This window comes from Nyctereutes procyonoides, unplaced genomic scaffold, assembly GCF_905146905.1.
Source record: "Nyctereutes procyonoides isolate TBG_1078 unplaced genomic scaffold, NYPRO_anot_genome, whole genome shotgun sequence".
Taxonomy (NCBI): Eukaryota; Metazoa; Chordata; class Mammalia; order Carnivora; family Canidae; genus Nyctereutes; species Nyctereutes procyonoides.
In genome coordinates, this window is record NW_026575024.1 from 40644883 (window position 1) to 40662957 (window position 18075).

The 18075-nt window shown below is 40.1% G+C and overlaps 1 protein-coding gene across 1 annotated transcript in view; it reads left to right on the forward strand.

The window, feature by feature from the left end:
• MACROD2 (mono-ADP ribosylhydrolase 2) overlaps window positions 1–18075 on the forward strand; it is a 1896077-nt gene that overhangs the window by 1369716 nt on the left and 508286 nt on the right. Inside the window, exon 8 of the mRNA XM_055345329.1 lies at window positions 17749–17822. Coding sequence (XP_055201304.1) covers window positions 17749–17822 — 74 coding nt within the window. The remainder of the gene's footprint in view (window positions 1–17748; window positions 17823–18075) is intronic.

Sequence of the window (18075 nt, forward strand, 5' to 3'; positions counted from 1 at the left end):
AAGGATGAATTGTCATGTCTACATATGACCATTCATGCTCTCACTTTCTGCTTTATTTCAAGCCATATGGATCACTCCACCGTCCTCTTCGCTTTTCTCTCGAAATTGCCAAGGGACTGTTGCATGTCAGGCTTTCTCTCTTGCTTTGCTGGATAAAGGGAAGGCCATGATCTCTGTGGTTCTTTACTTCTCATCGCTGAAGAGAAACCCATAGGTTCTTTGAATTTTCATGGTTTTCTACTAATCATGGTGGTACAATCAAAATTCAACATGGAGGGGCACTGTGAAGCTTAAGTGACACGTCAAGACGGCATTGGTCTTAGTTCTTGATCTGCTGTTTCTACCCCTAAAGAAGGGTCTGCTATGAACACGCTAGGCTCCCCTGGAGCAGAAGTCACTCACCTCCTTCCTCTACCTGCCATTCTCTGTAGGCAGACCCTGCAATATTGATGGATACCCCTCTTCCATTGCCACCATAGCTCCCTCCCTCACTGATTTTTCTCACCTTTTGTGCTCCCCATATTCCCAACTGCCCAGGGATTTTTTTTCTTTCTTAATCTTTCTTTTCTCTCTCTCTCTCTCTCTCTTTGTATTACAAAAATATTAAGCATTTTGAAGGTTGATTGTCACCATTAGATCTGCTGCAGACAACTCAGAAAAGCAGGAGTCCCCTTCTCAAACTGTATTTGCCTCTGTGCCTTGAGTGAGTAGGCAGTAATAAAGTCAGTCAGCATGGACACTTGTGCACTCAGACCGTTCAGAATTCTGTCACAGTTGCTCCTGAGACAGGGGAAAAGATTTGAACAAATATATATCCCTGTGTAACCAACTCCCAGGTCAAGATGTAGAATATTTCTATCACCCTAGAAAGTTCCATCAGGACCCATTTCAGTCAATTCCAGCCTCCTTAAACAACTCTCAGTCTGATTTCTAACAGCTTTGTATTTTTTCCAGTTCTTTAACTTTGTATCAATGGAATCTTGGCCATGTATACATGTTTGTGTTTGACTTCTTTCATTCAAAGGTCTATTTTTGAGATTCACCATGTTGTGTGCATCCGTAGTCCATTATGCATTTTTGTAAATGAAAAGACAATAATATTACTGTATATAATAATAAAAGAAATGTGCCTGTATATAATTGTGACAGGAAGTGCAATGGGCAGGGGCAAAGGGAATTCCTAATGTCCATGGAAAGTGCTTGGTCTTTTTTTTTTAAAGAGATTATTTATTTATTCATGAGAGACACACACAGAGAGAAAGAGAGAGAGAGAGAGGCAGAGTCATAGACAGAGAGAGAAGCAGGCCCCATGCAGGGAGCCCGATGTGGGACTCAATCCTCGGATTCTGGAATCATGCCCTGAGCCAGAGGCAGACACTCAACTGCTGAGCCACCTAGGCATCCCAAATGCTTGGTCATTTTAATATTATTATTACATTATCCCACGAAGGAGGATTTTGCCTCTGATAAAGCATACCTTACTAATTCCCAGGAGTCCGTGCTTGACAAGAGTGGGGATTTTACATGCTTGCTGTCACACAGGAATCACCTTGATATCATTTCCTAAATTGAGCTTTTGAATTTAGAATTCCAAAAGAACACTGAAGCCTCTGGTGGGTAAGCTGTTTTTTAGAAAGTATGCCAGAAATAGCAGCCAGAAACGCTCATCTGTTAAAGCTGAGAGAGGTTTATTTTTCTTTCTTGGCTATTTTTTAGAGCAGTTTCAGATTCACAACAGAAGTGACTAGAAGGTCCAAGGATTTCCTACATGCCATCTTTTGGTATTCCCAGTATTCATATGTAGTTGTCCCACCATTCTTGGATATTCTGATTTGTTTTCTTTGGGCCTTTCTGTTTATTCCATTTGGGAAGTTTCTATTGCCTTCCCAATTTTCTATATCCTCAAGCACAGAGGTCTTTCTTCAGCTGTATCTCATCTACTAATGAACCCATCAAAAGCATTCTTAATTTCTGTTACAATGATCTCCAGCATTTCTTTCTGATTCTTTCCTAGAATTTCTGTCCCTCTCCTTATATTGCCCCTCTATTTTTGTATGCTATGTACTTTATCCATTAGAATACTGAGCATATGAATCATCCCAATGACTTTGCCATCTCTGAATCTGGTTCTGATGCTTGCATGATCTCTCCAAGCTATGATTTTTGCCTTTTAGTATGCGTTGTAATTTTTTTTCTTGATAGCTGAACATGATGTACTTGGCAAATGGAACTATAGTAAATAGGCCTTTAGCAATGTGATCGTGAGGTGTGGGGGAGGGGAAGCAGGCTGTGGCCCTCTATGTAGGTCTCAGGCATTAGTGAGCTCCAAATGTGAATATCACGAGTGCTCTGATTGCCCCTCTCTCCCTCCTCAGGTAAGATGGGATGACTCCCATGGGATGGAGTTGGGTGTGTTCTTTCCCCCATGTGGATATATGGCTAGAGCTGGCTGGAGTAGAATATTGCCCTCCCCCCAGCAGATTAGACTCTGGTAACACAGTTTCTCCTGAAGATGTGCATTATTTTTATTGGTTTGTTTGTTTCTCAAAGATTTTATTTATTTGTTTGAGAGAGAGAGAGAGAAAGAGAGAAAGGAAGAGCAGGGGGATGGAGTGTAGGCAGAAGCAGCAGACTCCTCATTTAGCAGGGAGCCCAACATGGGATCATGACCTGAGCTGAAGGCAGATGCTTAACTGACTGAGCTGCCCAGGCACCCTAGGACATGCATTAAGAATAGAGTGGCTTATTTCAGAATAGTTCCTCTCCCCATCACACCTCTCCCAAGCAGTCTCCCTGCAGGCTGCAGGAGGTTTTATTTATTTATTTATTTATTTATCTATTTATTTATTTATTTATTTATTTTTTAATAAATTAATTTTTATTGGTGTTCAATTTACCAACATACAGAATAACACCCAATGCTCATCCTGTCATGTGTCCCCCTCCGTGCCCGTCACCCATTCACCCCCACCCCCCGCCCTCCTCCCCTTCCACCACCCCTAGTTCATTTCCCAGAGTTAGGGGTCTTTATGTTCTGTCTCCCTTTCTGATATCTCCCACACATTTCTTCTTCCTTCCCTTATATATTCACCATGAGAACCTGGTGGAACTCCTGCAGTTACAACTTACAGAAGTGGGGTGGGGGGCACCCTAAGACTAGATCCCTCTGAGGTTTTTGCCTCTCAGGCTTGTCTACTCCAAGCTCCAACCATTCCTCCATGACAGTTTAGGTTTTCATTTCCTAATACTGGTTCCTGTGGAGGTGTCTGCTCCATGAAGTTGCAGTTCACCTACCCATCTCTCCAGGTGGGATGGATAGTAGGTGCCCTGGGACCTCACTTCTCTGATAGATCTAAGAAACGTTGTTGATTTTTTCAGTTTGTTTGGCCTATCACTTGTTAGGCAGGAGTGACAATTTCCTTGCTCCTAACATGCCAGAATGCCATTCTACTTTTTAAGAAGAAAAAAATGTCAGGTGTCACATAAGTAAAATATTGTACAAACATCTATTTTATTTTTCTCTCGAGAATACCTTTGTACATGAAAGTTCCAACTTCCTAAAGAGATCCGTCAAAATAAATCTTTAATATATATGTTTAAATGGATATTTATTCCCACTAAAAGCACATCCTAAGCCTCTTTTCTGGTCCTGGCAGGTTTTTATGACACATTACAACTTCATGCTATCTTGTGTCTGCTTACTATAGCTCAAGCAGGAGAACAAATTGATTTTTGATGAGAAATATTCCTTTCTAGGATTTCATTATTCTACCACAAACTTAGCCTACAGCTCATGGTTTGTGAAATACTGTCATTCATTATTAAGACTGACAATGATGAGCATTGTGGGAAATTTACATTTTAAAAGACAGTTTTCCTGCTTTAAAATTCTGTGGCTTCTTTGGTCTCTTCATTCTCCTATCATTTCTCAAACACTTACTATCCCCCCAAGTACCTCACTGTGGTTAAGAGGAATGAGCCAGCTTCTGTCTGTTTGAGGGAAATGGTACATGCATCACTTCTAATTACATCTCTCTGGGCATTTTCAAAAGCAGTATCTCATGTTTGGGTAAAACTTAGAAATCCAAAAGCCAGTGAAAGGGATGTTCCAGATAGAATACTTAAAGGTCATATATGCAGTGAATTAGAATCAATTGTTAGGCCACTCCAAATTCATTTAGATTCGTTACAGAAATGTATTCATCACATTATTGGCATGTTGTAAAATCCAGAGTGTAGTGATTTCGGAGATCTAATTACTAAGCTTTTCTTGAATGCTGATACTTTAGACTACAGTCAATATGATACAATTCATTCAGAGGTTTAGCCATAAATGAAGCCATTTTGTGAAAACCTGCTCTTTTACTATTTGTTTCTCTTAGCAAAAAAAAAAAAAAAACATATATATATATATATTTTTTTCTAGTGCCAAGAGGGGATTATGGGAAAACATAGGTAATGTAAATCTATTTTCAGGTTCCCAGGAGAAACAGTGAGACCATACTTGATCTTGAAAATTGATCAGACCTTCACTTGAAGTTATGACTCGGGTGCATGTTGAAGAGCTGGGAGCATTTTGAAGAGCCTGGCACTCCCAGCTGCATTTCCAGACCTCGGGTGCTAAATAGCATTCATGTACCTTTAGACTTCCTTATATCTTTTAGCTTTCCCACGTCTTTAAGTAAATCAGGTAAATGTAGGTGGAGGGACCTAAAGAAGAAGACATATGAGGAACAAACAGTGTATGACTGATTCTATTTAATCTTCACAACAAAAAGGTAGCCTTATCCCCACATTACAGGTGTGGACACTGAAGAATAGAGAAATGTGCTGTGTTGGGGAACAGTTTGTAGAGCACATGACTCTTGATCTGGGGGTTGTGAGTTTTAGCCCCACATTGGGTGTAGAGATTACTTAAGAATAAAATCAGAAAGAAAGAAAGAAAGAAAGAAAGAAAGAAAGAAAGAAAGAAAGAAAGAAAGAAAGAAAGATGCTGTGCTCACATAGATTGCAATTTTCACAGGAACATGCAATGTCTGGTAGGTTTGACTCCAAAACCTGTCTTCTTTTCCTTATTCCAGGGTTCCTCTTGAACCAATTCCCATGCCTCTTTGAGTTCTTTGAACTGATATGCACCATGTATTATGCATATAATATTTTTTACTCTGGACAGATAGTCAACAGGTGAAATAATATTCCAAAGGTGGCAAAGACCTAGATAAGAATCAAAACCACTCCTGAGGGCTCTGCATCCTCAATGGGATTTCAAAAAGCATCTTAGTCCTTGCTCGAGGTATCAGTCAGATTTTTCTGCATTCCACACAACCTCAAAAACCCAGGGGCTGACAGCAAATAGCATCAACTGTCTTGTTCATGGTTCTTCAGGTTGGCTGGGTTTAATAGATAGAGGCTGGGCTTGGCCTGACTTCCCTGGATCACAGGTTTCTGTGAGTGCTCAGTCTGCCACATCTGTCCCACCCGCTTCACTTCAAGTGGCAGTCTGAAAGAGCACCCACCCACTTGGAGCATTCCCTTTTCTTGCCAGCAAGCGCTCTTGCAGCCTCACATTTGCTCCCATCCCATTGGTCAAAGCAAGCCACAAGGCCAAAGTCAACATTGGTGAGGTAGGGAAATACACTTGGCTTACAAGATAGTATTGCAAAGTAAGATGCAAAGAGTGTGGCAAAGGGGAGAGTTGAATTGGGTATGCTTATCCAATCCATCATACTCAGAAATGGAACTGTCAAAAAGAGATACTGCAGTCTAATAGTGGCATTACTGCCCACATCAAGCAATGTCCTCCTCAACACAAAAAATTTCAGAACTTCTCACTTGTAATCTTTCAGAGTATCTTTTTTTTCAAGATTTTATTTATTTGAGAATGAGAGAGAGAGGAGGCACCGGGGAAGGGGGAGGGGTAAAGGGAGAGGGAGAAGCAGACTCCCCAGTGAGCAGGGAGCCCCTCACAGGGCTCCATCCCAGGACCCCAGGATCATGATTTGAGCTGAAGGCAGATGCTTAACCAGCTGAGCCACTCAGGCACCCCTCAGAGTGTCTTTGTAATGACTTTCAGGATGATGTACTCCAGGGGACTTTAATTGTATCAAAATGTATTTTTGATAACAAAATTTTATAAATGTATCAAATAATGTGTTATTTTTAATCACAGTCTTTTTTTTTTTTTAAATCACAGTCTTAATCCCTGCAGTTGCATTAACCCCTGCATTGCTCAGCAAAGGAGTGGCTGCCATTGTGAATTCTAGCAAACCCTGGTGTAGAGTTCTCACCAACTGACCCAGCCTTATTTAAGAAAACTCCACAGGCTGAAATCTGGAGGCTGGTTCAGACACACCTGAGAATGTAGAGTGTGGTAGCCAAGGCCTGTCTTAACGTTCAAATGTGAAGAGGAGAGTTTCTCCATGCTAAGTGTTTATTGTGCTAGAGTTGGCCACTGAGCAATTTCAAAGGAATCCCTGGAATTGTGGTGGCAGGTTGCAAACTTAGGCATTCCAGGGGATGTGGCTAATCACTGGAGAGTAAAAGCCAATAAACAGGGGCTTTGGGGACTAACTCCTCTTCTTCCATGTTGTAGTGTCATAGTTTATGCTGCTAGGAGCTATGATGACAATATTCAGTGCAGCTCCTTCAGGAGAATCTTGCACCCGGCTGTGCAGGGGGAAACATAAATGCTTTATAGGAAATACTTGGTTTCAGGCCTGTGAGTTAGTGACAGTGGAAGCTACGAGAACCTCTACAATGATGTGTTTCTGAAAAAGCTCCTGTGTTCTGCCCTAGGTTGAGGATGGCAGAAGCCCAAGAGGTGTTTATTGGACCTAAAGCCAATGGGACGTGGTTCTCATTCTCCCAAGTCCCTACCTTTAGGTTGTGCCAAGGTCACATACATTTTGGGGGCATGGTATTGGCCAGCAGACACCAGAGAGCAACACAGAATTAGTTTGTTCCCTTCCCTCCAATGACAGGGCTGACTTTCTGGGCTTCAGGTGGCATAAAATCATTTCAGAATGCTAGGAAGCTTCACGGAACACTGGAGTGGCTACATATTTCCCATGTTCCCAAATATGGCATGACAGGTTTTTGAGCACATACTTTGCTCTGAACACTGAAGGTAGAAAAGTGCATAAGACAGATAAGGGCTCTACCCCATCGAGCTTATATTCCAGTGTGGTTACTCATGGTAGCCAAGTACATGGGAGAGATAGCATTTCAGAGTGCAATGAGGGCAGCACAAGGGCTCTGAAAGTCAAAATGAGGAGTTTGGAGCAAGCCCCTGGTATCTCTTAGCATGAATATGACATGGTGTAGCTTATGTCTATAAAGATCACTGGCTTCCAGGTCCATGCACCATAGGGTACCACCAGTTCAAAAGTAGAAACTGCATTTTCGTCTCTCAGTAGACCCCAATATAAATCTTTTCTACTCAGATGTGATGTCCTCCATGAACTCCCTTAATTACTCCTGTAGGAAAAATGTTCTTTTAAAAGAGAATTTTAGAAATATTCTATTCCAAGTGATTCTATGAAATCTTTCATCTCCTTTCTCAAGAGACTTATTCAGGGTTAGTAGGAACAGCTTGCATAGAATAGCATTTGTTTCACGAGCCATTTCTTAGGTCATTATTATAATTCTTTAGGCAAAAGATGATTTTAAAAATACCCTCAGAAATGGAAGCTGGAGCTCATAAGTTTGAGGAGCTGATGAAGCTTGCATAGATTGTAACCTTGTGTCCCATAAAAATGCGGCTCACTCATACCTGCTTTGCAGAGCAAAGTGAAGACAACTTGAAAGGAAAACTTCGTATTGCACAGTTTTTTAAGTAGGTGAAAGCAGAAGCAATTCAAGTTGAGGCTGAATATAGCAGAATTTATGGAGTATCACTTGCTATGGTACACAATGTCAAGTGAAATGAAAGAATGGGTGTGAAGAGATTAAAATGATAAGAAGTATAGAATTTTCCTTCTCACTTTTATGTATGACTAGTCCTGGAGATCCTGCTAGGAAAATCAGTGCTAGGCTTAACAAAATAAAGTCAAGGCAAAGGCAAGACCATGGGGAAGATATGATGCACAGAAATTCTGTTGTGAGCCAGTGAGCTTCAATTTCATAGGTTCCAGTTGTGTCCAGAATGATAGTACCTATATGTTGAGGAGTAATTTTACCATCTAAAACCACCAGCTTTTCTACTTTCCCAAGGGGATTCCTTGGGCCCCAATCATACTCTGCAATGCAGACATTAAATGGCTGATTGGGTGCTGTCACCTGAAAAAGAGGACAGAACATCAGTGACCCCAGGTCTGTTAGGTGTGGTCATGCAGAAGGCACTGTGCTGGGTGCTCTGAAACAAGCTTTTTTTTTTTTTTTTTTTTTTTTAATTGGTGCCTCCAATTTCATTTCCTTTCTTTGGAGTTTTAAACAGTGTTGCACCAGGATGGGAATCCCTGAAGGAGAGTAGTTATGGTGAATGCCATTCATTCTTTGGAGATGGAAGGATGAATAATATACCAGGTACTCAGCTAGGGTACAGATAGAAGTCAAGCAGAACCAGGCTTGTGTACTGGCTCTGTGCCTTGCTTAGGTTCTCTGAGAGTCACTTTTTCTCTTCTATAAAGTCAGAAAGATTATATATCTTCAAGGGAGTTTAGAGGGCTTAGGCAATTTTATGTGGAAGCCAGAGGTGGCAGGGCCTTTCAGGACAACCTAGGCTGACCAGCCAGCCATGCCACCCACAGCCACATGTAGTATCTTTGCTTCCTCTTCAAGCAGATGCTGGTCTAAACCACATTAGTGAGTCTATTAAAACTTACATAACAGTCGGACTGTATTTTGCATACCTCTCAGTAATTTTTAATATAAATCCAAATTAATCATCTTTGATTAGGGTGCCTACCTCAATACACTAAAGTCACTGTCCATTTATAGACCAACTCATCTTCATTATTCTTCCTTGTTCTTTTTATTGGGTTGTTGTGAAGACTGAATAATACATATAAATGCTAAGTAGAATGACTTGTATATAATTATCTCTCAATAAATATTAACAGCAGCAGCAAAAACAATTTACTATTGTTTCCTGGTTTCTGTCTAGTGAGGTCAGGTTTACATGTGAACGTGAGCCCAGCCTGTATGACCTGTAAACTCCCCCAAAGTAAAGTACTATTGTGCTTTCATGCTGACAACTTCCAAGTTATTTTCCCCACATCACTAAGTAATTCATAAAACATTTCTCCACTGTGCCTGTGCCAGAGATTACAAATAGAAAAGTTGGAAGAATGGGTGCCATCAAGGTAAGAAATGACACTCATTTTCTCAAATTCATGAATGTATGTTGATCATGGTCACATTTTGGCTTCACCCTAAAAGTAGATTCAGAGGCAAGGGGTTACGTTCAAGGAGTTAATTTGGGAGATGATTTCAGGGAGGGGAGTAGGGAAGATAGACAGGTAAAGAGGCAATAAGAGTGCATTACTGAGCACTTGGCTGCTATGGACAACTGGTGGGTAATCCCACTGATCAACTCAAGAAATCCATATAAAGCATGCACTTCAGTGTTACTGCATCTGAGGGGTGAGTGAGCTGGGACATTTATCCACTATCTCTCATTATCATGGCTTGATGCAGGAAGGTGGTGGTTTTGATTTCCTGATGCCCTGGACCTATTCCACATGTGGTTATCACCACGAACATCAGAGAGAGCCCTCAGTTAAAAGGCCACAGGTACCAGCAGTTGTAAACCAAACCAGTATGCAGGGATGGCATGGGCCATCCTTTGGCCCATTTTCAGCCTTATCAGCATCTACTATGGCTATTGAACTTGTTAATATGCCATATTATGTGTATAGATATACATATCAAAAAAAAAAAAAAAAGAAAAAAAGTGCCTTGCCCTTTTAAACACCAGCTAAGACTCCACCATCTTACTGACAGGTGGGGATACCTCACTCTTGCCTACTGTGATGTCCTTTGCTCCCCTGAGGAAAGCCAGTGACACCCTTTTTAGCATTCTGCTGCTGTGCTCACTGCAGTGATAGAGGCCAGTGTCACTCTTATTACTTCACCTGTTTTATCTTTTGTGAAACTCAGCCTTTAGCCAGAAGTGTCTGAGTGGCTGCTCTAGCAATTGCTTAACAGTGAGCCTCCTTCAGCTCATTTCTCTCAAGTAATTTGATTTCATCACGCTTTCAGAATTGCTTTTATGGCTTGGAAGGAGGCCTAAGGGGAAGGGGTAGACAGAAGCCATTTTGAGATGAAAAAATAAATTAATTGCCCTATACATCCCCATGCCCACCCGTACACCTCATATATCCCCATATGCCCACACCCCTATGTACCCTCCATCTATATCCCTCTACCTCTCCTCCTGATCCAGGACAGATGTGTGTGGTGTGTGTGTGTGTGTGTGTGTGTGTGTGTGTTCATAGGGAACTGGGGAGGAATGCTCTGAGAAAGACACAACTCATCTCACACTTCATTTACTTTTTCCTGAGTTTGTAAAGTATACTGGTTCATGTCCCTTTGGGGCCTGCACCAGAATCTGTATGCTAAGATGAAAAATATTATGGTTAAACTTTGTCAAAATTGAAGCAAAGTATAATTTCTCATTGCTAGTCAACATTGACTATCCCAGTTCAACTGATGGTAACATTTCAGTAAACCCAGTGATATATCCTCTCATTTAGGACAGCCAGAGATTTTTATCAGTTCTCACAATTCCATGTTTAATACCTGTATATTATTTTGCTTGAGTTTGTATGGCAATGGAAAAAAAAAAAAAACCACCAGCATGCTTTCCTTATTAAAGACTTGATAGGAAGGGAGGGCTCAAGTGTGTGAATTTAATGGGCAGAGTTCTAGGGATTTATTTTGTTTTGTTTTTTAATTGTTGCTTCTAACTTCTGAAAGTTTATGACAATTCAGTACCAATTTGGTGCCTATAGTCACTGAGCTGGTTAGCACGACAACCACTTTGTAAATAATATGCAATTTATGTGGGGATTTATGACTCCACAAATTCACTAGTATTTTATCACAGCTTTGGGCTAAGTGCCCTGTTTGATGGGGTGAGATTAGGGGCTAAATACCCTTTGAGTGAGAACCACTCCAGAAGAACTTGTGCAGCTAAAAATAAAACAACTCAGTGCATAAACAGTGGTTTTTGCACCTGTGAGCTTTGCCTGGGCATACCAACTACTGGAAAAGCATCCACAGCTAAAGCAGAAGTGACTCCTGGTGACTAGGCTGGAAGGGAACACTGAGGACAATGCAAGAGAGACAGACCCTGGCTAGACTACAAATGGTACAGAGCGTTAACATTTTAATGCATGGTGTAATTATTTATACCTGGCATTCTGTTCAATTTGATTTTTTTTTTTTTTTTTGTAGTTAGGACTTTGAAATAATTGACTTAAGGCATTACCATGTGCCTTTCTATGATAGGGTAATCTACAGCTACAAGCATTCCCTGGTTTTAATTTTAAAACAAAAGCTGATCCTTTGCTTCTGTTTTCAAAAAGGGTAGGTTTGCCAGCAAAGTAAGTTATCTTTATTTCAGTAGAATATGCTAGATTTTCAGGAGAATATGTTTTATTTCATTTTTATCATTTTTTAATTCAAGTATAATATACAGTGTTATTTTAGTTTCAGCAATACAATATAGTGATTCAGCAATTCTGTACATTACTCAGTGCTCATCATGATAAGTGTCCTCTTAATCCCCTTCACCTATATCACCCATCCCCCTTCCCACCTCCCTTCCAGCAAACACCAGTTTGTAGAACTTTTTTTTTTTTAATGTATCAGAGAAATAAATTTGGTTTCTATGTTGGAACCTATGGGCAAAGCTCAGGTTATTGGAGAGTTATCAAAACTGCAAAAGAAAAAAGAATGAAAACTAGAGAGGAACATTGTCTATGGCAAGGTCAAAATGAGATTCATTCTAATTATGTTGAAAACATTCCAGGTTTTTAACATTTCCAACAAATAAATAGTTCAATGGCTGGGTAGAACCCTCAGTTAGTCCTCATGGCTGGCTCTTTCTGCAAGTTGATTAAAAGAGAAATATCTGCTTAATAACTGAGGGAGAGAAAAATATCTAATGGGTTATTTGGCGTACCATGGATAAAAGCTGTTGCAAATTCAACTTGCTGTTTCAGTTTTTACCTCTTTTGCTTAAATTTTTTAATATTCTGTTGATATAATTTATCATCTCTTGATTTAAATACTCCCTGCTTTGTAGGGAGACCGTAGGCAAGTCAGAAATATCTGTGTTTCTAGCTATAAAAGTCATTGATTAGCCTAAAGCTATATTTAATGGCTTTAAATGTGGTAAAGAAAATATATTTACTAAGTACATCTTGATGTGTTAACTAAATAGATAAATACATTATTTTAAACTTTCATATACTTCCTATAGGAGTGTAAATTGGCATAAGTGCTTTGGAAAACCGACAGAATCTGCTAGAGTCAAAGATATACATAAGCTATGGACCAGGAGGCCCCACTCCCGGGTATAAACTCCACAGAAACAATGCTTGTGTCCGCCAAATGATGTGTATGAGAATGCCCATGGCAACTTTGTTCTTAACAGCTCCAAACTGGAAACAACCCCATTGTCCATCAACGCTAGAATGACTAAGTAAATTGTGGAGTATTCATGCAGAGAGAAAGAAGGAGCTTCTGCTATATGTAACAACATAGATAAATCAGGCAGGCATAATGTTGAAATATTTGGACAAGGGCAGCCCGGGTGGCTCAGCGGTTTAGCGCCGCCTTCAGCCCAGGGCATGGTCCTGGAATCCCGGGATCGAGTCCTACATCGGGCTCCCTGCATGGAGCCTGCTTCTCCCTCTGCCTGTGTCTCTGTCTCTCTCTCTCTCATGAATAAACAAACAATTTTTTTAAAAGGTGCACACTGTATGTCTGTATATGTGAAGTGTAAAAACAGAGGAACTAACCTATGACAATGGAAGAGAGAATAGCAGATTTTTCACAGGGTAGATATTGATTTGAGACAAGGCTCTTTCTGAGGTGCTGGAAATGTTTATATCTTGATTTTTATATATGTAGGTATATATGTATGTGTGTGTATAATCATTTTGCAAGCAATTTTAATTAAAAAAATCACACATACATTCAGCAAATCAACTTCAACATCCACAGTAAAAGTTCATCTTAATAGTCATTCTAATGAATTAGGAACTAGCCGTGGAATGCCAGCAGAAACACAGATTCCATGCACACCTGGGCATACACATATACAATTCCCTGCATGCCTGGCCCTAAATTATTAATGGCTTGTTCAGCCTCATTGACCCTCATACTTGGAAGAGATTTTCTATGTCATTTAATTCAATGATTCATCTAAAGTTTGTCTGCATCCTTCCCGCTGGGTGGCCATCCTGTTTTTGTGAACAAAAGCCCTCTGGTGACTAGAATACTGTCCTGACCTCCGGAGGCTGACTTACTATCATCAGGAGCCCATCCCTGGGCAAAAATCTATCCTGTCTATTCATTGGTTTTACTTATAACCATTGGGGTCTTGCAGTCAAGTGGACAATGGATTGTGTTGTTGCTTCCCCTGAACACTGTACTTTATCTTGTGTATATATTCCCACTGAAAGCAGGCATTTTCCAGGGGTATTTGTCTTATTATTTCCCTCCCTTTTTAATTAATAACAGATATCATTCCACCAGGAACTGTGTTGTTTCATATGCATCTTCTAAATAGTGGGAAACTATTGGGAAACTCAGGGATGAAATGGGATAATGAGGATATATCATTTTGCTTGGATGTCACAGGATCCATTTACCCTCCCACTATCTAAAGCTAAACACCCCTGTTCTCCCAGTATTCAGCCTTTCCTGCTGTCAATTCAGTGATTCATAGGTCCACAGTCCATTCACTCATTCAACATACATTTATTGATCATCTCCGATGTGCTAGCAATGTTTTAGGGAGACAGTGATAAGCAAATAAGAGACATGTGGCGTCTGCCTCCTTAGGCTTTCGCTCTACTAGGATTATTAATCAAATATGTACATAAATAAATGTAAAACGTAAAAATGAAACTATGATGACTACTGCCAGGGAAAGGTACATGATGTTATATGAAAGCATCAAATAGGGAGTTGTCATCGTCAGAGAAGCCTTCTCTGGAGAAGCGATGACTGAGCAAAGGACAAATAAAATTTAAAATAAGCTAAGAAAGAAGAGGAGAAATTTCATTTTAGGGAAAGGATATAGCATGAGCGAGGCCTTATGTCAGGAACCAAAAGGAAACATGCCACATTCAAAGAACAGAAAGAAGTCAGTGTAGCTGCAGTTGAGAAAACTAGGAGAGATGAAGTATGAGACGAGCCTAGAGGGGTAGGAAAGAATCATACCATTCAGGGGGGAAATGTTAGCGGACATCAAATGCTTATAAAGGACATACGTTGTAAAGTAGCAGATCAAACTAAAGAGAGAACAGGTTTTGAGAGAGCACTGCTTAGATTAGTAATTTGAGAGATGGAAATGTTACATCAAGGATCAGGGAGTGATCTAGGGAGGGGATGGAGTGGAGGTGGTTGTCAAAAATGAATCAAGGAATTGGCAGGCCAGATGTTGGGTGGGTCCTCTTATTGGACATTGAAATCACCCATGATTATGGCCAGGCTTAAGGTAGAAATGAAAACCATAACTCAGCGCCAGAGGCTTTGATAAATGTGGGGAAGTGACCTGGAGGTCACAAGTAATTGAGAATTGGCCATAGTTGCCATGGTTCTATTAGAACTTGTATAATTTCTCTGTGGGGGAATTATGTCTTCTAAAGGTTAATGCTGATGGCCATTGCAACTGAGCATGATTACAGTATTTATTAGCTTTATATAGACCTATAATCTTATGATTTAAGTACTTCTTAAACATATCAAAATTGGAGAAGATTTTCATGGGAGGAGAAGAAATAGAGAAAGTTAAGATTTAAAAGTCTAGGAAGGCCCTTGTGGTATCTCATGCCAAGCTAAGGTACTAAGGTTTCCTCTGTAGGAGCTGGCACATCTGCAAGCCTGCCATTGCTTTGTGTAAGGTTGTGGTAACTATATCTTAGGAAGTGTCACTTGGAAGTGGTGCACTAGACCGATTGGTGAAGGGAAGAAGACCAAAGGAGCACAACTGAGTCAGCTATAGTTGTCAGGGTGAAGTTGTTTGGGCTTTGAATGAGATTAGTGGGCAAAAAAGGGAAGGAATGGGTGGTATAAAATATTTCAGAGGACTCAGTTACCAGCCAGTGAAGCAACCAAATACTGTGGTGACTGGGAGACAGAGAGAAAGCCATACCCAGAAACCAGAAAATCAGGAAGAAGTTCATTTGTGGAAGAATACACATTACATTTCTAGTTTTAGAGTGCATGACGGGGAAGTATCCAGGCAATTAAAATGTAGATGTTAAACTCGGGGGTGGGTGGGTGGGGGGGAGGTAGAGTGGAAAATCCCCCTGTGGTTAACCCTTAACTACAAATGCCCATCCTAGCCTCCTGCTTTTTCTTTGCAGTCCACAGGAACTTCTCTTTTTTTCTACATCCCTTCCCTTCCCCTGACTTCTTCCATTAATTTCTAGTTGCTCACAGCTTACTTCTGAAGACAGTGTCTCCTCAGCTTTCTGCTTTATTGCTCTTTTCCTCTGCTTTATCATTTCCTAGAAAGCCTTTTCTTTCTTTCTTAGTTCCCCTCATCTGTGTCCCCACAGCCCTGATGGACTTGTCATGTTTGCCTCTTATCTATTTCCTCCCTCTGACTTTGGTCTTCAGAGGACAGGGACTCATTAAACATGTCCATGTATCTTTTCTTTTCTGGTTCAATAATAATTTGCTTAATGACTTGGCTAATTAACAGGTTTATTTTAAGGGTTTTACATTTTGAAGCCTTCGTTTAAGGAAAAAAAATGGGATGAAACAGTTCAAAACAAATCCATAATCCCAAATGTCACAGATGAATTGACAAACTTTGGGAAGTTGTGTACGTTTTCCCTATAACAGTGGTTCTCTCTCTCATATGACGGTGGTCAAGTGGAACTTGGCTCTGCTTTATTTTGTCCCCTTTCCTAATGTACTCTCTGATGAGGTATATAGAAACCTAATCAGAAAAGCTACCTTTATTCTTGGAAATGGGGACAAACATCTCGTCTCTCTTGCTCCTCCTTTCACATATTTTTCTCTGAAAGTCTAATGCGATTTAAACCTTTAGTATAAACTACTGGAATATGCATTTGCCTTCAAATAAAACTGAATCTTTTAAATTTCAGATCTCCCCATTTCGGGAGAATACCTGAGTCCCTGATACCTCTCTCTGCCTCTATACAGCATAATGTCACAGGAACCCCCTGATTAGAAGGCATGTCAGTGAATGATGCTACAGCTGGCTAGTACAGAGTGTAGAGGAAGAAGGGTGAGTTTAGAGGTTGGAAATGACATATATTTAGTGGATGCTGCTAGAAAAGGGAACCAGGGCAGCTCAAATAGGCAGAAGGCAACACAAAAGAAGGTAGCGTTGAAAAAATCTAAGAGGAGAATTTGCAAATCTCTAGGGACAAAAAGTAGATTCATAGTTGTCAGGGGCTGGAGTAGAGGGAGACTGGGGAGTGACTGTTAATGAATACAAAGTCTTTTGGGGGGGATGATGGAAATATTCTGAAGTTAGTGGTAATGGTTGCACAACTCTGTGGGCATATCAAAAACCACTACATTGTATTATTTAAAACAATAAAAGGAAAAAAAAAGGAAATCCAGGATATTCAAACATGGAAAACTAATGAAGCACATCTAATATAGGAAAAGATGAAGACTGATTGAAAAGACAATTGCCTATTTGGAATTTGGTGATTAGGAAGCCAGTGGTGAGCTTGAAGAGAGTAGCTTCTGGGGAACAGCCACTCCCATCTCTTCTTCTCTCTGCCCCGTAAATATATAATTTGTAAGGTTATTCCTTCGCATACATTTATCTCTATTGGCAGAATGTCTGGTGATTTTGCAAGTTTAGGAATGTGTTTAGTTTACATAAGCTAAAGAGATATTTTAGATGAGTTTTAGGAATTAGAATTAAGTGTGCTCCTGCTCACTAGGACGTAGTATATGTATCATTCTTCCTGTCTTTCTAAAATCAAATCCGTAGTGCAAAACTAGGTCAGTCCATGTCATCGTAATCTCAAACATAATTTCCAATGACCCTGAATGGAGCAGGCATTACCTTTGTTGAATTCTGATAATAACTTTTAGTGATATAGCTATTTTGCACGTTGTTTGCCCTGTCTTGTGTCAGTTCGTTGATGGAGTACTGCTGGCCTTATAACCCTATGTCAACCACATGTATTCAGTAGCATATTTACCTGGCTTGTAATTGAGGGTAAAAAACCTTAATCTGAGCACCTCTTATGAGAATATTATATGAAAGTCCTGTGAAAACTATTAAGCAAATTTAAATACATTTTTAATTGATTATGTTGTAGAATTGAAGGGTCAGTTAACTCCTTTATTGCTTACTAGCACTAGACTGGTACAGGGCTAGCCTCCTTAAAGCCTTGTATGTATGATCACTGCCTTCACATCCATGTGAACCTTACTAAGTCCTAGCCTTGCTCAGTAGTAATTAGTTGAACTGAATAATGTTTAAATGGGAAAAATGTAGTGTCATACCATGACTGAATTCTCTATTGACTTCATTTTTTTTTGTTAATTTATTTTATTCTGCTCTTCACTTAGGTTTCCCAAATGAACCTGCTTCTGTCATTGCCCTCAGCACCATTAAGGAATGGCTGGCCACGAATCATCACGAGGTAGGAGGAACAACATAATTAGCAAACAGTTAAGATGGTGTCATTTGATCCTCAATTTCAAAAAAAAGCAGAAAAATATATCCATAAATATCAAGTAATTGTAGTCTTTAGCCAAAACTAGCTGACCATGCTTCATTGGGGTTACATGGGTGATTGAATATTTTCTTGTAATTAATTGACTGAAAGGGTTATGTTGATTGGTTTTGGTAGTACAGATAGGCAGAGTGATCAGATTGACTTAGTCATTATCTCA